Source organism: Catharus ustulatus, chromosome 2 (assembly GCF_009819885.2).
Source record: "Catharus ustulatus isolate bCatUst1 chromosome 2, bCatUst1.pri.v2, whole genome shotgun sequence".
Classification (NCBI taxonomy): domain Eukaryota; kingdom Metazoa; phylum Chordata; class Aves; order Passeriformes; family Turdidae; genus Catharus; species Catharus ustulatus.
In genome coordinates, this window is record NC_046222.1 from 116109438 (window position 1) to 116132864 (window position 23427).

The following is a 23427-nucleotide window of genomic DNA, read 5'->3' on the forward strand; positions in this document are numbered from 1 at the left end:
AGAATCTGGGGAAAATCAGGCTGTTTACAAAACTGTTTTTTGCTGAGAAACTGCTGCCTCCCATGATTTATCTCAATAGTTTGTTTTTTTTTTTTTAAACATGCTGCATGTCAGGAACAATAATTCTTTTCTCATCTGAAATAACTGAAGTCTTCTGGTTCATACTTGGACCCTCCATATTGATGTGGGAACCTCCAGCCCATGACTGTATCCACACACTGTGATGTGTCACATCTCCTGCAATGAACAGCCTGGAGGTGGGATGGAAAGGATTAAGACTTATGGCAGGTCTAATATTCGTGTTTTCAATCATATTTGCATTTTGACAGCTGTGGAAGGATTAGAGCTATGGCAAGAAGAGCTGTGTTGATAGTATGAAAGAGATTCCAGCCAACTTTGAGGAAGAAGAATTTTCTGTGAAACTTTTAATAAAAGAAGTGCACTGGTGTAGATACTGAACCCTGCTTATGTAGTGTTATTTTTCTGGGACAAGAAGTGTACAGGATGAGTTCACTGGAATATATTTGCATATATAAATGCTGGGCTAAAGCCAGAAATGCTAAATCCCTTGTTCAAACACTCCCAAAAGGCCATTCTACCAAATCCCTGCATACCATACACGAAGGCTGATTTGACTCCAAAACAGAGATGTCACATGGTATTTTTCACTGCTCCCCACAAAAAATGTACAACAGAAAATGCCAGAAACCTTGTATTACTAATCAAGAACAGCTTTTCTTTATCACAGGATTTTAATAGATGTTCTGTGCAGAATGTAACTAGTAATCCAATCACTCATGCACTCTGCTCTACTTAATTCAATTTCCTGTAACAGCCTAGTGATTGCAATCACTTCTCTGATTGTAGCAATTGTATAGCCCTGCTCCTGTTCATCCAGTCGTGAAAGAGGACTGGATGCACTGACTGTACCTAAATCAAAATGGAGCAGCAGCAGATTGGAATGGCAGCAATACAGGAGGAAAATCACACCCATCTGAGATTTTTACTTTTGTAATGGAGTTTAAATCATTAGATTTAAAGCAGTTGGTCTCCTTTTTCAGTGAGGAAAGTGAGGGGGGAAAAAAGCCCTCAAACTGTCCTCCTGTGATTCATGCTCTAAGCATATGCATGCTGAAGAACCTGGGCCAGAGAACTGGGGCCACAGCAGTCTATGTATGGATGTCTCCTTGGGCTGCTTCTGTTCCACAGGCACAGAATCACACAGTGGTTTGAGCTGGAAGGGATCTTAGAGAGCATCTTCTAATCTCCCTGCTGTGGGCAGGCAATCTTCCACTAGACATGCTCCAGAGATCCCCATCCAACCTGGCCCTGAACACCTCCAGATTCCTGGTCCCCATCACCCTCAGAATTTCTTCCTAACTCATCTAAGCCTGTCCTCCTTCAGCTTAGAGGCCTTTCCTATCACTGCATGCCCTTCTAAAAATCACTCTCCAGCTCTCTTGTAGCCCCTTTAGGCTGCTCTGAGATCTCCCTGGAGCCTTCTCTTCCCCAGGCTGAACAGCCCCAGTGCTCTCAGCCTGTCCCCATAGGAGAGGTGCTCCAGCCCTCGGACCACCTCAGTGGCTCTTCCCTGGTCTCCTTCCACAGCTCCATGCGTGTGTGCCAGCCCTGATTTCCTTAACCACTGACTGCTGTTGAGCAGCAGAGAGAAGGCAGCTTGGGGTACAGCTGTGTCCCACCCCACAGGCTCTTACCCTCCTTGCTCCTTTACACTGAGTTCAGCATTTAGTTTATTGTTTGTTTGGTCAGGTCTGGAAGAGAAATGGTATTTCTGTGATTTTTGTCACCCTTGCCCCTGTTTCCTAACAGCAACACTTGCAAAGCCCAGGGCTTCCTTGCCCCTCAGTTGCTCATCCGGGCAAACCTGGCACCACCACCTGCAGAGTTCAGGGTGTATGCAGCACTGCAGAGCCAAGCCACACTTTCACAGCTGCTCTTGGGTGTTCAGCAACACTCTCCTAACAGAAGCTATGGCATACCCCCACACAGCTCCTCCTTGGTGCTGTCATGCTTTGGCACACAAATTAGCTTTTGCTAGCTGGTGTCAAGGCTGACTTACCTCTCTTCACATCTACTCTCTCACTAATTCACTTGCAGGACGAATCTTTTAAAAAGAGGCGGGGTTTTTTTGTTGTTGTTTTTTGGGGTGGTTTTTTTTTTTTGTCATTTCAGAGGATGTGAGAGATGGTAAGGATTACTTTAGAGATGCTGGTAAAACTACTCTTCTGCTGACACCGCTGTAAAATTTAAAACTCTACCGTGTGGTCAAAGGCAAATAAGCATTTGGCTGAAAAAGGACTGTGCTCTTGAGGGGCAAGAATGAACAGCACAGATGCTGGAGTGCTAGTTCAGACAGTTAAATCATGCATCATACCCTGTGAACAGGCATCCAAACTGTAACTCACAGTTTCACTGCTCTGATACTTGTATTCTTCATGCATGATGTGTACTCTTTGCAGTGGATTGTCAAGACTGTGGGAAATAGAACAAATGAAATTTTTTTCCTGTTTTGATTGCCTCCTGGTATTTTTTTGTTAAACAGAGAATCTTTTTGTTTTTAATATCAAAGTAATGACTTGCAAACAAGTATTTTCACAGCTCTGGAAGTGACAAATCTTTGATGACATTTCCCTGGAGTCATGCTTCTCTGCCACCAAGCAACAGCCTGATCTGACTCCAAGGTGAAGAGGGGGAAAAAAAGTTGCTACTCCAAGACTGTTGGACATTAAACACCAGAAGCAGAAGTGTAGCAGGTAAGAGCTATGCTCCTATGAAGAATTGCAGGACATGGGCCTTAGTAATTACTGCCTATCTTCCACACTGATCACTGCCCCTTCATCATATTCTCTGTGGCAATAACTTCCATGCTCCTGCTATCACCAATTTTCTCCTTGCTGCTGCTGAAAGTCAATGCTTGTGATGCCACTGGCTTATGCTTTTTGTCTGTGATTTTTTAGTGAAACAGGCAGCAGTGGGTTCCTTGTACACTTTTAATGTGAGGCTAATGTCTTTTATAATGGTTTGCAGAAAGATATTTTGAACCAACTTTTGTGTCAATCAACCAACTTGAACCCCCAAGAGGAATTTCAGACAACTATCTGTTTGCAAAACAATATTTTATTAATAAAAAGAATTATAAACAGTAAGAAAGAAACCCCAGTTTTACACTGAATGAAAAATCCAAAATAAACTCCCAGAAACGTGCCTCAATTCTTCACTCTCTGTACAAGAAATTCCATTAGGCAGTAAATCCTACATCCACATTCATCCAGCTGTGGGGTCCCCAGCAGGAGGAAGGACATCAACCTGTCAGAGCAAGTCCAGAGAAGGCCACCGAGGTGATCAGAGGGACAGAGCACCTTTCCTGTGAGGAAAGGCTGAGACAATGGGGATTGCTCAGCCTGGAAAAGAGAAGGCTTAGGGGTGACCTAATTGCAGCCTTCCAGTCCCTGAACAGAGCCTACAGGAGAGATGGAGAGAAATTTTTTACAAGAGTCTGGAGTGACAGACGAGGGGGAATGGCTTTGACTTGTAAGAAAACAGGTTCAGATTAGATATTAGGGGAAAATTCTTCACTGTGCAGGTGGTGAGGCACTGGCACAGGCTGCCCAGAGAAGCTCTGGATACCCCATCCCTGGCTGTGCTCAAGGCCAGGCTGGATGGGGCTCTGAGCAACCTGGTCTAGTGCAACATGTCCCTGCCCACAGCAGCAGGGTTGGAACTCAATGACATTTAAAGTCACTTCCAACCTAGGCCATTCTATGATCTAAAGATGACTGAAAGTACAAAAGAGCATTGTGCACCCTTCTATGCAGAGCAGCTACATGGCTGGACAGATTTACCAATACACACAAAAAATCCCATCAGTGATTAAAAACGCCATGCTTTCTGTAGCACCAAGGGGAGAATTACGTGGATTAAAAACAATTCATCAACAACTGCAGGCCCTGAAATGGTGAATTAGGGACATGACTGACCAATTTCTGCTTGCAGTTTCATCTCATCTTTTCTCAAGGGGAATTTGTCAATAAGGGCAAAGAGCTCAGCTGGTGTTGCAGGGAAAGGGTAGCGCTCCTTGTCCATGCCGTGCTTGTCCATCACCACGATGTTGAAATTGTAATGGGGGATCCTCAGCAGCAGCCTGCAAAGTAAGGAACTGGTTTTGTTAAAGGGCAGCACCAGCCTCGAGTCTGAGCAGAGGAAGGTGGGGATGATCACAGGGGTTATACAGAGTCCAGGTGGTTTCAGCATTAACAAGGTGCCAGATAAAGAGCAGGTGGCTGCATGGGCTGCAGACTCTGCCTCTGCATTAGGGGACTGTCAGGGTGACTGCACCCAGCTCTGTCCTCTGCCATTGCCCACTGCTGTCACAAGAGTGAAACAAGGTTAGACAAAAAAGGTAGTATGAGCACTGCCTGAAGAAAACCCTAGTGATGGTGTTTGAGTTACAAGTAAGACTATTCCCTTCCTTGGCTTTCCTTGGTATAAAAATCACAGTAAGAAAAAGTAGGACAAAATTACTGGAGTCTGCTTCACTGCTACCTAATAATAACAATCATCTGTGACTAATTTTAGAGGAATAAAAGCCACTGCTAATCATGGAGGAGTTCTTCTTCCAAAGTGGTGGAAGTGGTCATTTAAGCTCTTCAAGCAGCAAAAGCTACACAAGTAACAAAAGTTTGTTTGTGGGGCTCTGTTCATCTTTTGCTTGAAGGAAAAATGTATTAGAAGATCTTTAGATATGCACTCAGTATCATTAGTGTGGGGTAAATAAATTCAGGTAGCCATGAGAGAATGAGAGAAAGCTGCCACGAAGAACAGTCTGGGGGGATTTTGGAGAGATGTGAAGCACCCAAATTGGCCTTCCTCAGCCTCCTAACAAGCCTCTAGGTATAGTCTTGTCACAATTAGGGAGCATGGCCATTAAATTCAAACTAAAATCAAGATTAAAGCTAAGCAATGATGACAGAAAACTACATTCATCTTGTACCATATATCACCTAAGAAAAAGTGCTTCTAAAAATACAAATGCTAAACTTCAGTGCTTTCCAAAGTTTTAACTGGGGTACCTGTGCTCATTAGCTTACTGAAATGTCAATTTGAGACAACACCTCCATTCTCAAGAGTGCATTTCATATTGATTTGAGCACCTTGCAGAACTGGAAAGCTGTAATTCACACACTAAGCAACAAAAAAGAAAAAATCAATGCAAAACTAACTCACTGAGTGCAGGGCAGATCATACTACACCACTTTCTGAAATGTACAGTAGTTTCACGAATACAAGCCGCACGGATTATAAGCCGTACTTCCGGTGCCTCGACAATGTTGCTGTCTTTGTCAATAGATAAGCCGCACCCCGAATATTAGCCGCACTTTCGTTCGTCGCGAGAATCCGTGCGCAGCTTTCACAAATTGGCCAATTAGTAACAGGATCGCGGCATAGCGGGGTTTACTGGCTCGGGGCGGGGCCAGGAAGGCTCGGCCCGCTCATGGTTGCCGACGGGGCCGGGTGGCCCAGCTCAGCGCCACGGCTCGGCGGGGCTGGCCGGGTGGTGCTGCCGCCGCCGCCGGGCTCGCTGGCCCCCCTCTCCCGTCAGCACCACCCCGCGCCGCGTTTCCTAGCCCTGCTGGCAGGGCTGCCGCCGCCGCCGCCGGGCTCGCCGCCCGCCCCGCGCCGCGTTCGCTAGCCCTGCCGCCGGGCTCGCCGGCCGCCCCCTCCCGTCTGCACCGCCGCCGCGTTTCCTCGCCCTGGCCGGCACTGTAGGCCCCCGCACCGCCGGGCTCCCCCACGCTGCTGGCCCCGATTCTGCTGGGCTTCCCCCGCTGCCAGGCAGCCCCACCCGCCGGCCTTCCTGCTTCTGCCATGCTCCCCTGCACTGCTAGCCCCAGTTCTCCCAGGCTCCCCCGCCCTGCTGGCCCGGGCTCTGCCGCCCTCCCTGCCCCACCCTGCTGGCTCAGGCTCTGCCGCCCGCCCCCCACACTGCTGGCCCCGCCTCTGCCAGGCTTTCCCACCTCTGCCGGGGCCGGCCGGGCTCCAGCTTGGCTTGGGGCTGCCGCGGGCTCTCACTTCTGTGTTGGCAGCTTTTAGAATTTTGTTAATGTATTAGCCACCCCGGAATATTGGCCGCACTTCCGGGTTTCCACCAAAATTTTGGTCAAATTGGTGCGGCTTGTATTCGTGAAATTACTGTAGTTTCATTAACAGTTGTAGGGGATCAGAGACTGAGGTGTTAAGAGAACTTATTTTCTACAGAGCCATGAGAATACCATTTCAACTTTTATTAAAGTGTCTTTATTCAAACACAAAATAAAAGAGTGTTTTTGTGCTCTCCTTTTACTTTTATTAAGAACAGGTTTTTTAAATACTTTTAAAAAATCCCCTCTCTGCTGTGTCAGCAATTTTCATTGTCTATAATTAAAAAGTCTCCCTTTCCTCAGGCATATCACAGATTATGTTGCCTAAAATGCTTCTTGACTTTTTTTCTAAACAACTCTTTATTTTCCTGCCAACGAGGCCTTCACTTTTAGCTTTTTTTCACGTCCAGTCCCTAGGAAATGCTGGCACTTAAAGTCTCCCTTTCAAGTGGAAACCACTCCTCTGCCAGTCTAAACCCAAGTCAAAACAGTTTAGTCACTTCAGTAAAACTGCTGATGCTGCAGTCAGGCTGGGGAGGCTGAGATAATTTCCCCTTTAAAATACTGCCCATCTCATTCCTACATGTGGGACATCAAAGAGTTTCCCCTTTCACTGCTTCCCCTTTAGGCCTGGCCACAACCACCACCAGCCCTGGTGCAGAGGATGGTCTGACTCTGCCACTTGGGGCTGTCCTTGCAAAGGAGCAAGTCCAATACAAATACAGACAGACTCTGAAGTGTCTCAAGTGCCAGCACCCAACAATATACTTACATGCCTAGGAACATAGTCATACTAAATAAGTAATCAAAGAAATTATTGTGTTTTAATTTGCTGTAGCAAATTAATCCTCAAGTGTGCTCACCAATATCTAATTTCCAGTGTCTAGCTGTGTATTTGTAGAGTAAAATGCAGGGATCCAAAGCAAGGCATCTTGTAAGATAAGGTGCAAACACAACAGAAGTGGGAGCTCCTTTACCTGAGCTGCAGGGCAAGTGATGGGGGCAGCAGCTTCACTCCTATTCTTCCTATCTGTGCTGGGAAGACACCAACCAGCTCCACCACGGTGACGTGTCGCAGGTCTAACCCGCACTGTGCCGGCTGCGAGGGTTAAGAGGGGAAAGAGAGGTGTTGGTTACCCCTGAGACAACAGGGAAATGTTTGGAGTGTGCAGCAAGTGTTCACAGAGTCCCCTCTCCTTAACTTAGTTGAATGTTTTAAACTGATTTGAGAACATATTTTGCAAACAGTCAGATTCTCATGGCAAAGAATTGGAGCTTCATGACTCAAGGTGAGGTGAAGTAACAGATTCTCACACACTCTAAGAAAACCAACACACAGGGACCACCTAGGAGAAATATCAACTTGTCTCTGTAGTTACATGAAAAGATGCCAGGATATTAAGTACTGTACCAATAATCTAATTTGGCAATTAAAGCAAATTATGTGAAACAGAAGCTGACTGCAGAAAGTTTTCTTCCATGCCAACTCATTTGCCCACTGTCAAGAAGTGGAAATTGTAGCCATTAAATTCAGTTTGATCAATATACTGAATTTTCTTGCCAGGTTTATCTAATAGGGAAAAGCAGCTAGTTTTGTTTTTTCCTTAAATACAACTGTAACTTAAGCCAGCAGTTTAAAAAAAATCATCACATTCATATCTCAATGATTATTTATACTGCATTCCTTACAGCTTGTGAGAAGAAAAAACAAGATATGAACACTTGTAGCTGTGAAAGAATACAGGAGTGGTTCCTTTCCTTCCTTTCCCTGAGGACAGATACATTTTGGAGATCTACCCCTCAGTCTAGCAAAAAAACACCCAAGGGTATCACACTTACAACACATAAGAAGGAAAATGACCAAGTTTTGTGGGTTTTGGAACAAATCACCCCACTGTTATTTCCAGCACTCTGGATGATTTCTGTGCTGTGTCTCTGGTCCTTTGTGGTTGTGATGTACTTTTTATTTCTGAGGCTATTTTCACTTCCTTGCATTGTAGTTGCAAATTCTGTAAGCCTAGTGTGCATGAGCTGCTTAAGAGATGTAGGGTTGGGTTTGGGTTATTTTAAACTTCTTCAGCAGCTGAGATAGGGAATTATTATTGAGCATGAGTCAAATTAATTTGGGAAGGATGGAAGGGCCAGAACTGCCTGGGTTTCAGTGACTGGTGAGAGGCAGCACAATCTAGAACGGAGCTGAGTGAGAGACTGGGGGGATATTTCAACCCAAATCCCTGTGAAAAGGATTAATCTGGAATCACGACTGCTTGAGCCAGATCTTCCAGTGGCTACAACAGCTGAAGTTTGTGGATTTACATAAAACAGTGGAGCTTGTCCTCTTGTGTCTTTCTTTAAAGAATAAAAAGTTATATCCCCCTTCAATGTGTTTTACCTGCAGCATCCCCAGCTGCATCCTGTAGAAGAAGTTAGCTGCAGTAGGAGTTGAAATAATTAGCAGTCTCCGCTTCTCATAAAATTGATCCAGAAGTGCAGCTGCAGTCCTCACATTCACATTAATATTCATGGCTGGAATAAAATTAAAACAAAAACTATGGAGCATACTGAAAACAGATCTATTTCTAGAGGCACAGTTAGACAACAGAAACACAAGAACAAGAAAAAAATAATAAAGAAGACACGGGTGAAATGCTGGCCTCATTGAAGCCAATAATGTTACTGTAGACTGTTCTAGCTTGCACAATGGAATGACTGCAGAATGTGACGATTTATAAAAAGCTTTAAGCTAAAACAAACTCCAGGGAAGAGCAGTCAAAGGTGGTAAAGGCTTCAGTCATCAGTGCAAACTGGCAGGGGAGGCAAAGATGATGTTAAATTTCCTATTTCTGGGACACTGCAGCTGTATTCCACCCTTCCCAAACTCTCACTGCCCTCAGAACCATCGTGTTGGATTCCTCCTGGCAGAGTGGTGAAATACTCACTTACGTGCACAGGTTGGCTCCACTCCTGACCACCCCAAATTGTACTGGCAGACTCGAGCTGGGCTTCCTTGCAGCTCATAGCCACCAATGCAGGAGAACTCACACGTAGCCCCATAGTTATTTCCATCACCTGAGCACTTGATGTAGCCATTATCTGGGGCATTTAACTTCACACAGCGCCTGACTTTGAGCAAGAGGGGAAAAAAACCAAAATGAAAGACACAGTATGAATCACCATTGATTATTAAGGTAGCACAGGTCAGTGGAGTACCAGTACCAAAGACATTTTTCTGTTTGCTTTCTGTATTATTAGTCATGCACTTAAAAACCCCAAACAACCAAACTCAACTCCCCCACCCTCACTCTTACGTAAAATGAAACAGATGTGTAGGTGTATGCATGTGACAAAAGGTCATGGAGCACAAAGGGCTGAAGCTGAAAACTATACAGGTCTGTAAACAGGTCATCTCTGTATATTCAACTCCAGAGATTAACACTTGGACCTGTGAAAGGGCAGCCCTGCTTGAGGGATGTGAGCCTCAGCTGAAAAAAAAATGCGTACACCTCCTTGCTTCAGCAGCTCACAGGCTATGTATCACGGAGAAGCTGGCAGGAGGGAAGTGGAGCTGGAGGCAGGGCTGATCAAAGCTCTCGCTGGATGTGCAGGAATGCTGCAGACCTGGCCCCCAGGGTCTTCAGCAAGACCTTTTCCCTTTCAGAATCACTACAGGAGTTTATATACACAGACACAGATAAATACAGAAATGAGGACATTTTCAAATTGCCTACTAAGCCAAGTGCAAATCAGTGTCTGTATTCCAGGGTAAAAATATCATCCTTACCTCTGACTTTAACAAGAAATTTGCAAGTGCCTTTGTTTTCAGCTCTGTCGTACACAGTATATTGGATTTTGTGGTCGCCTTCTGGAAAATGTGACCCTGGTGGCAGGCCTTTCAAAATAACACTAAACCAAGAGATAAAACAGGACAGACATTCATAAATTCAAAGGCATTTATTTACTCACAATGCTGTAAAAGCCTGAAGAGCGATGTTTGTGGCATGCCAGGATTGTCCGCCTGGCTGCAGGACAGAAGACTTGAGAGTAAGCAAAGGAAGAAGTCGGGCAGCAGCAAGCGGAGTATTTAAATTTGCTACCTACAGCCCACCCTGCTGAGAGAAGGGGGTTAGAGTGGGCAGGGCCTGCTCCCTTCCTATAAAACAATCCATAGGGTAGCCAAGCCCATAATTTCAAGAGGAACTCAAGCTTCCTTCCACTCACATAACAAAAAGTCAGCATTAAGAAAAAAAATTCCAGCCTCTTACAGTGAGGGTGTATTCCCATCTGTTTGCTCAGAACTGCTCATAAGATTGTAATTTGTGACTGTTAGTATGGACAGAAATGGAACAGAAAGTGAGATTCAGTGTCACAGCAGAAGGGTGTAGTGATCCACAGCAGCATTTTCACCTGGAATTTGCCCCTATCCTGCAAACAAGATGGGAGAATTCAGAAGTATAAAACAGAATCTCAGTATTGAAGCAGAGAGCATGTAAACAAAGAGGTTTCCATGTAATGGAAAAGCTTTTGTACTCCTGAAACTGAAGGACTGTACATTTAAGAAATGCACTGCATACTCTATAAAAGAGCACAGTTTAGCAATATTTTCTAAAAACAGAGATGTGATTTATGGAAAACCTTCCACTGAGTCAAGAGCTTGGCTCTTTTGAGCTGACAACAGTTACTCATGTAACAAAGCCTACATGGGATATTCCCATTTTTTTGCCTATCAGACCTTCCTTTGTCAAAAAGATTTAGGAATTTCTTCATTCTGACATTTTCCAAGTTTTTACTTTACCAGGTGTAATTTTTGATGTTGCTAATTGTCACCAAATTGTTACATCAGATCTTAAGAGCAATTAAGTATTTAATTATGTAATTAATTCTTCTTTACAAAATTATTAAGTTACAGCAATAAAGGGCAATATCATTGTCTTTTATTAGTTTTTTATATTCACATGAAACTGTAAACATCTTCAAGCTTAACAACTTTGAGCTTTTAAGCCTAACCAGTCCACTAATGTAATGATGCGACTTGCTTACTGAAAGAAACAGATTTCCATGCTCCCACCATTACAATAATCCAGAGAGACTGACCTAAATCCTGCATGATAAAAATGGGAAAATCAGAGACAGAGTACTACCAGAAGTACACCCTATTCCTCTGGAAAACGGGACTGTGAAACCACAGAAACTGAGAAAGGAATTTTGAAGTGTGATGCCTAAATCCAATATTTAAATCCATCAAGGTTACAAACAAGAAATGTTACTATAAAGGTAACTGCAGAATCCTGGAACATAATAGTCAGCATTACCTTAGGAAGAGACCTAAAGAGGATTGCAGATATTATTTTGTGACACACCTTGGGTTTTTTAAGCTAGTCAAACTTACCTCTTCTGTTACCTCCTATGCACTGCTGTGCTTTCATTCCTATGTACAAAAAGTAACTTGGTGTAAGAAAACTTGATTATGAGACCCACAAAGAAGCACTGCAAAACTTCACAGGTGCACTAAAAAGGTGATATTTATTCCATCAGCTCTAAATAATCACAACTGGGTAACCAGCTCCTGAACAACTCACCTCCAAACTGCCAGCTTTTCCAGTTAAACATGTAATTTTTTATAGAGCAGTGATATGTGACAGGGATAAAAAAACATCTTGGATGAAAGAAGGGAAAAGGATTCCTGGCCTGATGCATTGCCAACAAAAAGAGTAAGAAGGAGAAAATGCAGACAAGTGGCGATTTTCACCTACTCCGTGAGAATGCCGTCGGCAGTGTCCCGTCCCTCCGGCGTGTCCCAGAACACTCTGGCTGTCAGCTTGTTGGGCTCCGCGCTTTTCTCCTTCACGCTCGGGCACTGGATCCTCGGAGGTTCAGTGTCTGTGGAAATGAGTGTCACAGAAAAGGGCACTGGGGCATCTTCTAGAGCTGTGCATTCTCTTCACAGCTCCCAGGGTAACCCAGGACCACCCCCAGCTGGCCTCCTCAGCCCTGGATTCATGTGGAGCTTCTACTTCTCACCTTTTAGTGAGAAGAGCTGACAATGATCAGTCCTTCACAATGCAAAAAAATTCAACTAAAAGTAGTTACTGTAAATTTCTGTACATAGTTCAGTTAAAAAGTAAGGTCAACAAATGGATGGCTTTGAAGTCCATCCCTCCATGGAGGGATGTCCAAGATCACACCCAAGGAGCCTGGATGTTCTGTTTATCTCCATTCTTTTCTTTGTCCATCTGGGCAGTAGTTAATGTGATTAAGAGCATTTTTAAAGCACACTGAACATCAATCTGTCTCTGCACAGTAACTTTGCATGTTACTCTTTACATGCTGGTTATTTTTCCTGAAGTAATGGCAACATGAGAAACAACAGAAGCCTGGCACAATTACCATTCTGTGGAGAATCAATGCTGCATTTGATTTTTCCCTAGTAACTCTTACAAAAATGCCTTACATCTGTAGCCAGCACTACTAGGACAAGCATCCTATCAATACAGCCTCAGGATGTGACAAAAGGATGACTTAGCTTGGTGACAGCCATTTACCACAACCTCTGTTACACAATCAGCAGGAAAAGGCAATCTCTCCGGAAGAAAAGACAGTGACATTTTTCATTCTTCTAGAGGAAATATCTATTTCAATACATGTTACAGTGCATTAAAGATCTAATGAAAATATTATTCAAGTGAGTATTGGTATTTTTAGCTGACTGATAACCAAAACCAGCTGCACATTGATTTTTTTTTTTAATCAAAATTATTTCAGCAACATGAGGGATATCCTTCCTCTTACAGGGTGGGGACAGGAGACAATCTGCTTTGTTAGGACAGAATACTCACTAACTGTAAGGACTTGTATAAGTCACTGCTAGAACATATCTAATTTTTAAAAATATATCTTCCCCCCTTGCCTCTTTAAATGAATAGATATTTGACTACTGAAAGGTTTTATGTCTTTCCTACATGGATCTTCACTGCTGCACAGCAAAGCCCACATAATTTAGTGCAAAAATGCTACACAGTGCCACTGCAGTATAAAAGCCTAGAGGAAAGCCCCTTGTTTTCAAGAGGACTTTTAGTTCAGGTCTGAAGTAATTTTAGCCATACTCAATGCCAAAAACTGTGGAATCCCCAGGACACTTCCATGAATAAAGCTTACCATCCCCATGCCTCTGATCACAAGTAGCATCCCTACTGTGCACAGTGCAACTAACTGTGTATCAAAGTTAAGAAATCAAGCAGCCTTTTTGCCTTGTATTTCATTGCTCCCCCCAGTTTCACTCCTCAGCTGAAAGTGAGCTGTTCAGCCAGTCCTCTCCTGGCCACTGTGCAGGCTGCAGTTCTGCAACTTCTGAATTACACTAAGGAGCAATTGAACAATTAAGTGCTCAATTGCAAACATCATTATACTGTTAGAATTATGTCTGGCCACAATTATGTCTGTGATGTCTGGCCACAAAAAAATCTCTATCCTGCCTATCAAGAGATCAAAATATAACCTTAGGAAAGTCTGCTAACAGCAGATCTCACTATTTGCATATAGGAACTGTGTGCACACAAGATTTGAAGGGACCTTCTCCAAACTGTGTGGTATTACCACAATTTAAATCTTAATATTACTTTTACTGGGTCACTTGGGACTTGTAATCCTGGACAACAACTGAGACTTGAAACATATGCAACAACTACTCTGCATTTTTGGAACAGAAAAGAAATGTTAGTGCTAACTTAGCCTCTTTTCTTTGCTGCTTGAGGTACTTCCTTACTTTACTCTGCAAGACAGCATCCTTTGTAATAAGCACACCATCTCTGCAAACAGATGAGCTTCAGAAAGTGCCAGGAAATACAAAGGACAATATTTTATCATTTCCAAACTTAAAAGGTTTGTTTTTCTTCCTCTGCCCACACCACTGAGAAGGACAAAGCCTGTTTTGGCAAACAAAAACAAGAGACACCACAAACAGCTGAGACCTAAGCAGCTCATTTCTACATTTGTACAAGACCAAATAACAGGAAACCTGAAAAATATTTTATGAACATCAGGCCACAGTGGAGAGGCTCCAAAGCCATTTGCCAACCTAGACTGAGACACAGGCATTATGAGGAAAACCAAGTTATCATTCACACAAGCCACTAAGCACAAACATTTTACCACCCACATGCTTTAAATTACTGGTAGCCATTTCAGATGGCCAAAAATTACTTTCCTTTGTGGGTGGCTGCTGCAGCTTTTATCAGAGGCTTCCCAGAAGCAGGAGCAGTAGGCTGAGACTTCACTATGTGCTGAAATTTTTAGTAGTCAGGAAAGTTAAAATTCAATGTTTGTTTATCTCTTCAGATTTATGTATATAGAAATACTTCTTCCACCCGAGGCTCCCAAGAGACTACTGACTATGTAATGAAAATTGCTGGCATAACTAGAGTGAACTAAGCTGAAATTTAAATTAGCTCACTGCAACCATGCTGGTAAGTACAATCCATTTGCATTCTCTGGATATATTTGAAGATCAAGATCCCAAGGAAGAAAAATTCAGACAACAGATTTACTTTCAAACCTGTTTTTAATCATTAAGCAGAAGAGAGTGAGACAGACTCCAGCACAGAGAACATGCTAGAAGAGGAGCACAGTAATCCAAGGCTACCAAGGAGTCACTCATGAATCACCAAAGGCTATTACAAGCATTTTAAAGTGCTGGCCATTTACACCAGACTCATCTCTACTCAAGTGGTAATGCTTGGCTGGACTGAGAGTACTGAGTGACAGAACCTTGCACCCTTGGTTCTCTGCTTCCTTAAGAGGAGCAGTTGCTTTTTCTCCCCATCAACTGGATAAAGGCTTTTTGGAATTTGTGTGTGCAGGACTTGGGCTATGGCAGATTGCAGAGTTAAATCTCCTTTACTCGGAGCACCAACTATGTCAGGTTTCCTTCTTAAACGAGCAAAGCAGCTGATAGTTGCTAAAAAGTTGTTTACTGCAGAAGCACGTCAGTCTCAAAGGCACAGTCACAGACATTAAAGCCCATGCTAAGTTTTGACATAGAGTCCCAAATAGAAGCAGAAGCTGCTCCCAGAGGTCCCGGTGGGGCTGATGTTGCTGCCACAGCTCCTGTCTTCTTCTCGGGTGTTGATGATGGTAGCAAGCAAGCAAAGCAAAAGCAAAAAGGCAAAAGCAAAAAGGCAAAAGCAAAAAGGCAAAAGCAAAAAGGCAAAAGCAAAAAGGCAAAAGCATCAGCTCTCCCCAGCGCATGCTCTTATACAGAATCATACCAACAAGCTAAGACACAAACTCAGACCACCACTCCTTAACCTAGGAGTTAATTCCTTAGAATTCTAGTTTTTTAGCATGCCAGGTTACGTATAAACTACACATACAGTCTATCTTGTTCTATCTGAAAAATGTCAGCAATATTCTTACTGTAGCTCCATTATGTCTAAAACTACGCTCCTGGAGCCTCCACTGAAAACATCAGTATGTTTTTTAACTTTCACTAGAACTGACACTTCTACTCTGGCATCTGAACCCTTTCACTCACTAAAAGCACTAGAGCTCATTCTAAAACTTACTGACACACTTACTTATCCTAAAACTTCAACTTACACCTCTACTACGTGTAAGTGGTTTAATATACTTCATCCAAAGGCTTTAATTCAACCCCTGCACTCTGATTTCTCTCTGAAGAATTCAGAGACCCCAGACTCCCTGACTCCAACAGCAGGTACCTGAGGGTGCAGAGCCAACACCCCACTCACCGACGCAGGCTGCCGGCCGGCCGCTCCAGGCTTTGCTGTCCATGCAGGTGACGATGCGGTCCCCCTTCAGCTGGTACCCTGGGGAGCAGTAGTACTCACACCTGGAGCCAAAGTAGGCACCATCCAAACACTTGAAGCCCCCGTTGGTCGGCATGGACAGGGTAGGGCAACGCTTTTCTGGAAAAGGAAACAAAGACTTCTGGAAACCTGCTACCTGCCCTTTACAGTAATGCACATATGGGGTATTATACAGAAATAAAAACACAGCTGGCAAACAAGTGGGAGAAAGTCTTGTTCCATGTGAGGTTTTTCCACACTTTCTCAGCAGTTGCATTTCAAATTTAACTCTACATAAGTGTTACTGGCCTGATACAATATTTATATGAGAGAAGGGATGACAAAGTATCTATTCCTCTCTTCTTAGAAAATGTTTTATTGTAAGACCCATTTAGACACCTGGTACGAATTGTGCCAACTTAGAAAGTCTAAGATGGGCAGTATTTTAACACAGCTTTATGGCTCTGTCATAATACTATTCCCACAAATCAAAATCTCACATTGATAAAATACTCCCTATCTGCCAAGAGCGTCTGTACCACTGACATGCCTGTCATGTCATGTACCTCTGTGAGATCCTCAACAACAAACTAATCTACATATCCAAGCACACTGCCAACCATTAAAAGAAAAAATAAAAGCAATCCAAAGATCAGTTTCAATGGCAAATAAGGATTTATTGTCTGAACCTGGAGCACAAGTCACACACAGATATTTTGCAACCACTTACGTTTGCACAGCACCTTCCCAGACCAGCGTTTGCTCGACTGACAAATGAGCTGGTGAGGGCCATGCAGCTCGTAGCCTTTCTGACAGTGAATATCGCATCTTGTGCCCAACACATTCTTGTAATATTCCCCTTGAGGAGTCCTGCAGTTTGCATAACCATGTTTCACTTTAAGGGGGGAGCACCACGGTGTTTCTGGCACAGAGAAGAAAAAAACCCCACACATAGCAATTAGAAAAATGTGAAGGTTCAGACAACAAACATAAAATCACTTTGCTTAATCAAGGTCACAGAGAAGAAAAGGAAAAAACCTTCTTATATAAAAAGCCTCTAATCTTTAAAGTGGAGAACACTGCAGAGGTACACACACATGAGGAGGTCAGCCCACTGAAGACTGGAAGTTCTTTTTTTATGACAAACAATAAAGATTGTAGCCATTACATCGGAGGGGTTGGGAGGGCAGGTGGGGTTTTACTATGTTTTTTGTCCACGGAATAAGTGTGCCACCATGTGGGCAGTTTGATGACAACTGGGCTGTTTTTCCCTCTTGTTTTTAAGCAGACACATCTAACTGCTCTTTGATAAGAGAAGTTTGCATCAGGAACATCTTGGTCTAGCTGCAGTTGTCAGCTTTCCACATTTAGTTTAGTGCTCATTAAAAAAATTAAGCTCTGCTTCCATAATAATCTGTGCCTTGTAAAACTCAGCAATGGTTCAAGCTCTCTCACAGTTAGAAGATACCAACTACATAAATCATCTTGCCAATGTGTCACACTGAACCTTTATTAACCTTTATAACCAGGGCTAGGCTGTAAAATATTCAGGATATGGGTACCCCCATCTTGTGAGGATTTGTCACCACACTGTGGTGCTGATGAGAACAGTATCAAGGACAGACTTCCCTTCCCAGCCAAAGTTTCACATCCTTTGTTTAGCTTTGATAACAGGCTGCACCAAGCAAGCAGGCAGCTCCTCAGTAGGAGTCTCCCACACAAGGAGTGACTAAGCCTGCCCCTTTCTCAGCTCCAAGATTTGAAAAGCATCTATTGGGAGAGGAGAGAGAGAGGAAGGGAGGGATTGCCAAGCAAAAAGGGAAAGATGACAAATCCTGAAATCCTTTGTGACAATGTGTGACATGAGGGAGGAGCAAGAAGAAACATTTTAATTTTGCAAGAAAGGTGGAAAAAAACCCTATACAAACAACACACGTGAGTTTTAGCCTTCATACTTAGAAAGTCACAAACAACACTAAAAAAAATTTCTAGATCATGTTTGGTAGATCTTCACTACTTCCTAAATTCCCATAGTTATTAAATACATTTTTCCAAACTAGTTGGATCAGCTCCACACATAAATAAACAACAATCAATACAGAATTTCTTGTATATGGAATATTTATATTCGGTGTGCTGTGTCTCTAGGACATACTTACACTTTCTCAATGGAATACACTTTAATAATACACTTTACAATTGGATTTTGCAGTGCTGGTCCTGAGTAAACACAAACAGCATCTGCAGACTAAAATCAGAGACTAATTATCAATCTTTTGCCTAGACCAAGGGCACATTTCCTCTAGACTAGTCCAGTTCTGAAGCAGTTGTACTGTGATATACTTATTTTTATCTTTCACCAATATAAGCAAAAATCCTTTACAAAGATGTGTGGGTGAAATTATTCCCAGTGTCACCAAATACACAGTAATTGAGGCACAGGACACAAGCAGGACACTCTAACAGCACCCATCACGTTAAGGTAGAGTACAGTTCAGCTTTTTGTTTCAGTCACACAATCATCCCAGCTCTGCTTCCTCCCACCTACATGTCTGTTTTCTCAATGTCAAATACATCCCCTGCTCTTTACCATACAATTATGCAAAGTGCTTTGGTGGAGGGTGGATTTTGGTTTGGGGGTTTGATTTTTTTAGAACTACTTCCTGTCCTTCACCCTAATCTCTATTCCACAGTTCCCACAACACACTTAAAAAATCCCCACATCCACTGACTAGGGCCATATTGTTGAGAGGCTGTATCACAGTGGCTCCCATTCTTCCTGCTTGTCGGGCAACAAATTAAAGCCGAGACAACAGACGAGGAGTGTGAGCTAATGGGAACAGAAATCAACTGCTGAAAAAATGAGTGATGCCAACACCCAGCTCTGCCTCCTTAACTGCCAGCCCAGGGCTGCTGGGGCAGTCTCAGGCACCACCTCCAACCTCTCTGGGGGAAGCCACATCTTGGATTTACAGCCTCTGTCTCATTCACCTCCTGGAGAAATCCTCCTACTCCTGAGCTTTTCCCATAATCTCTGCTTCAGTGGTCTCACACCCAAACTCTCCAGCTTTTCTGTCCCACTTGTTCTTCCCATGCCCTGAGACCTTACACTTAATCTATCTACACATCCAAGATTTTAAGATCTCCTTAACTAAGAAGTAGGCCTCAGATTTTCTGCAGAAGGGTTTAAACCTGAAGTTAGTAAGAAAACACTGCCTGCACAGGCAGGACTGGGTGGATGAAAACTCACTTGGGCTGAGTTTTCACCCCAGCCAGTTATGTAATCCTTCAGCAAATTAGTTCAAGACATTTATGCCCTGGGTTTTCCACATGTATAAACTCCAAATGCACATTGCTGACTTCCTTTGTAAAGGGTGTTAAGACAAATAAGCTTTGCAACATGATCAAGAGACTAATAAAAATAAAATAAAGAGGGCAAAGAAGCTGTTTCAGGTATTGCAAATTGCTTTGAGTTTTTCTGCAAATTTTTGTGGTTTTACAAACACACCTGACTTGAGTAAACAGCTACCCATATACATATATTAAAAAAAGGGTAGCTAACAAGTAAAAAATGCAGTTGAATGCACAAACACAATACTGAAAAAGTAAAAGCTTTTTCCTATAGTGTTGTTGCAGCTACAGTGGTTTACAGGGAGAAACAAACCAAGTTTTTAGAAGAGGGCAAAATGCATCTTACACTGGACCAAATGATTCTGCCAGAAAGAAAAACAAAAGCTAACATGCTTTTGGATGCAGATAACTTGAAGAGCTTATGAAGAACATCTGTTTGATTAAAAACATGACAATGCTTACTCTAGAACTGATTGTGATAAGAAGAAAGTGGGTGAGGCAGGGTTTACAAGCCATTTACAAATACTGGGGGTTAGACCAAGTGATACTGCTGGAAAAAAACCCAGCTAACTTGAAAAGCACATCAAACAATACAAAAAAGACTTAGATCAAAGTTTGTTTATTTTAAAGTGAAGGCACATATTGATTTTCAAAGGCTAAACAGCTACACAGAGCATTTGTGGAATATTAGGTTTGTGTGAGGCCCCAAAGGGTTACACAAGCTGTTCCCTGACTCAAGGCAAGATCAGCCATGGTCCTCAAGGCTTTGGGGATTATAAAAGTTAGAGGTTTCCCAGACACCTTTTCTTGAACCTCACCATCTATACTAGCCTCTGTTCAACCAACTGAAATTTGAGTTTTTAAGTACCAGGACTGGTATCTAAAACTGTTTTTTTGTTTAATAGAAAGTTTGCGCTTCAGCACAAAAAAGAACTAAAACGTCCCTCAGCAATAGCCTGAATTTTCACTTAGTAAAACATTCCAGAGTCTCAATCCCGTGTTTGAAACCACTGGAAAACAGGCAGCAAACAGAAATAGTTGAAACCCCAATGTTTGCCTTTAGAGCTATGGATACTGCTTGATCATCACAGCATCTGAGAAAACATATTAGCAATGAGGATCATCAGAGCAGTGGCACTGGAGCTGTGATGAACACAGCAATTTCTGTATTCAGGAAACTTTTCCTCATGAAACATGACTAAAGATGCCCAGTGGCAGGAGGAAAACACTTTTTAGAGCATCATCTCCTCCAGCCTCTTGGTCCTGTTTAAACTCCAGCCTCAGCTGAGCCCTTCCTTCACAAACAGCATGCCAAGTGACCAGCTTGCTTGCTGCTATACCAGCTGATAGTTCACCAGAGAGGAAGGGAAAAACTCCTTTAAAATGCTGTAGGCACAGAAAATCTTGGCCATGTTTCTCTGGAAAGCTGAACAAGTGGGAAAACATCCAGATAAAGACAAAAGGGTTTAGTAGGAGGCTGATTTTCACCCCTGCCAGTTAACTGCAATGTTTTGTTTGCAGATGTCAAAGAGGATGAGTCTGTGTGCTCTCTTGCACATGTGTAGAAAGAAAAAACAAAACAATGCTGCTTACACATGGGAATATCAATTTCAAAAATCCATTCAGTTCCTGTTATTGGTAAATTTTATTTGCTAAGAAATGAGCCACACCCAAAATGCTGGACTGCACATCTGAGGAGAAGTTCTGAAGATTGCTACACAGACCATTTTTCCCTGCTTTGTCTTTCTCCATCTCCTTCCCCCCAAAACCAACATAAAGAAATATGCTAATGAAGAATCAGCCTTTTCTGTTCCAATGCTTTGTACTCTTAGATTCACATTGTCTGCTCCTCAACATTTAGCAGTAGTGCTTCCAAACTTGGGGCAGTTTTCAATATCTGTGTGAACGAGTCATTATGTTTCACTTACCCTGGTGACATTTTGGCTGACATGAGTAAAATCCATTTTGGATCACCATACAAAAGGAATTTACACAGAATCCACATTTTAATTACTTGCCTGCCTGGCATGAATTGGCATTGATTTATCTTCATGATCTCTGAGTTCTTTTTCAGTGTGTCTGCAGAGGACCAGATGTTAAAAGGCAAAGAAAAATGACTTAACCTAAATAAAGCTTTAGAGAATTATTTGTGCACATGTTTGAAAGCAAAATGTTATACTTGAGAATTTTACTGGGAGGAAGATGAGACATTTATGAAAACAGCAACATAGCCATAAAAGCTGTGCTTTCCCCTTGGCTGTTCATAAATGCCTGAATTATTTTATAACTTACCTCTCACATGGCCCATTGATTCTTTGCAGACAATCAATAATGTACAACAAGACACCAATGACCAGTATTTTCAAGTAATCAAAAGGATGACAAATCTAGTATGTCCATAAATTAATTTACTAAAAAGAAACACAGTTACCATTAAATGATAAATTAAATGCTATGTTTCTTTAATGTCTAGGCTTCTGAGGGATTTTGGCAGAGGAGAATGATATTAAGACAAAAGCAAACTCTTTAGAAAATTGATACAGCAAATGGAAGATTTACTGGTAGTAGCAAAAAACTTCTCACTCTTGCTGAATGGCAAAGTCTTCCAGAATAGGGAAGAAAAACCAAATTTGCTTTATAAACATGCCAGTCCATTCACTCATCCAGCTACATAATTTGATTTTGGAATGCACACATGCATTTGTTAAACACACTTCAGTTGGTACTTCAGGTAGTAGGTTAACCTGAAATGCAAGCAATTTTATGGAAAGAAAATAGCAATGAAAATCAAGTTCTCTTGCATGTACTTCTATACATTACCATCAGTAAGCCCAGGTTTTGAGTCAGCTTATCACTGATGGTTTTGTTAGCATGTATGGATAAGAAAGAGAAGTTCTTCCTGATTTTCATAATTCAACAACCTGCTCTCCCAGGAGCAAAGGCAATGTAAAAGTTACTTACTTGGGAGCATGAAAGAGTTGAGATCAATATTTGGTCTAATTTCCATTGTTAAAAACAGCAGAAATTAAATCTTGATCTAAATATCCATGAGAAAAACCATGGAGTTGGATCACCAAGATTGTAAAATCCATGAAAAGAAAAAAGAATGAAGCTTTCTGTCAGCAAGCAGTTGATCCTCTTTAGCACATAAGCAAAGCATTCACCTCTGTATCTATTGCGTGCATAAACATCCTCATCATCTTCAAGGGCTGAATATCCGGATCCTACAATACAAAATGAGAGAAAAAAAAACTGCAGCAAGAAAGGAAATGAAAATTAAAAATAAAAGAAAGCTTTGAGAAAAGACATGCAAGATTAGGATGCAATAATCTATGCAATGTCATCAGCAGGAGTTTCTCTGAAGCTCAGAGTCATAGCAGACCCACTTTATAGTGAATTTGGAAGGGGCAAATCGATTTGATAATCAAGTGAATCACTAAATTTCTCCTAGAATAGAGTTGTGCAATGTTAAGTGGCATGTGCCAAGGTACAGCTCTATAACAGAGAGCCCACATCCCATGCAGGTGATCTGCTGGGCAGAGAGAGCAGGTACAGGTGAAGGGCCCAATCAGAGGTTTCACTATAAAGTGGCTCCATAGTGTCAATGGCTGTTAACAGTCATCAGGCCCAACAGCAAAAGTAAAATGTAAATAACTCAAATATAACCACCCTTAATGACCTGGAAGATCCTCACACCAAGAACAAGACACTGAGGTACAAAACAAGTTACACTCAAATCAAAATCACAGTTTGTTTTCAAGTGTTCTTCTGGTGCTGATCAAATAAAGAGACAACAAATATCCATACTTTTAAAACCCTGAGCAATGGCTGAAAACTTAAAATAAACATAGAAGTTGCTTCTAAAAACCGGAAACCAGTTGGAGCACTACTACTCAAATAATTCATCAATGAAACAAAGCAGTTGGCAAGAAAATCTTCAAAATTCCCTAAACAACACTTAATTAAGATTAGCAACTTCAGAGCATGAAGCCTACTCTAAATTCTAGATAAATCTTTTCTACAAAGAAGGGCTCATACAAATTCCCCCTTTGAAATATCCTTTTAAAAACCTTGCATGCAATAGGCAGGTACTCAGGGGCCACAGGAGCTGCTCACAT

At 42.3% G+C, this 23427-nt stretch overlaps 1 protein-coding gene across 4 annotated transcripts in view; it reads right to left on the bottom strand.

Annotated features, from left to right (window-relative positions):
* Nucleotides 1–3120: 3120 nt before the first annotated feature.
* SRPX (sushi repeat containing protein X-linked) overlaps nucleotides 3121–23427 on the bottom strand; it is a 41683-nt gene continuing 21376 nt past the window's right edge. For 2 of the 4 annotated variants that reach the window (XM_033053542.2, XM_033053541.1), the window contains exons 2-10: nucleotides 22474–22533; nucleotides 16689–16880; nucleotides 15902–16078; nucleotides 11909–12035; nucleotides 9940–10061; nucleotides 9102–9281; nucleotides 8551–8684; nucleotides 7136–7257; nucleotides 3121–4162 (exon numbers count right to left, since the gene is read on the bottom strand). In XM_033053542.2, coding sequence (XP_032909433.1) covers nucleotides 3982–4162; nucleotides 7136–7257; nucleotides 8551–8684; nucleotides 9102–9281; nucleotides 9940–10061; nucleotides 11909–12035; nucleotides 15902–16078; nucleotides 16689–16880; nucleotides 22474–22533 — 1295 coding nt within the window. In that variant the 3' untranslated portion in view covers nucleotides 3121–3981. The remainder of the gene's footprint in view (nucleotides 4163–7135; nucleotides 7258–8550; nucleotides 8685–9101; nucleotides 9282–9939; nucleotides 10062–11908; nucleotides 12036–15901; nucleotides 16079–16688; nucleotides 16881–22473; nucleotides 22534–23427) is intronic. The other 2 variants (XM_033053544.1, XM_033053543.1) reach the window with 1 other exon arrangement.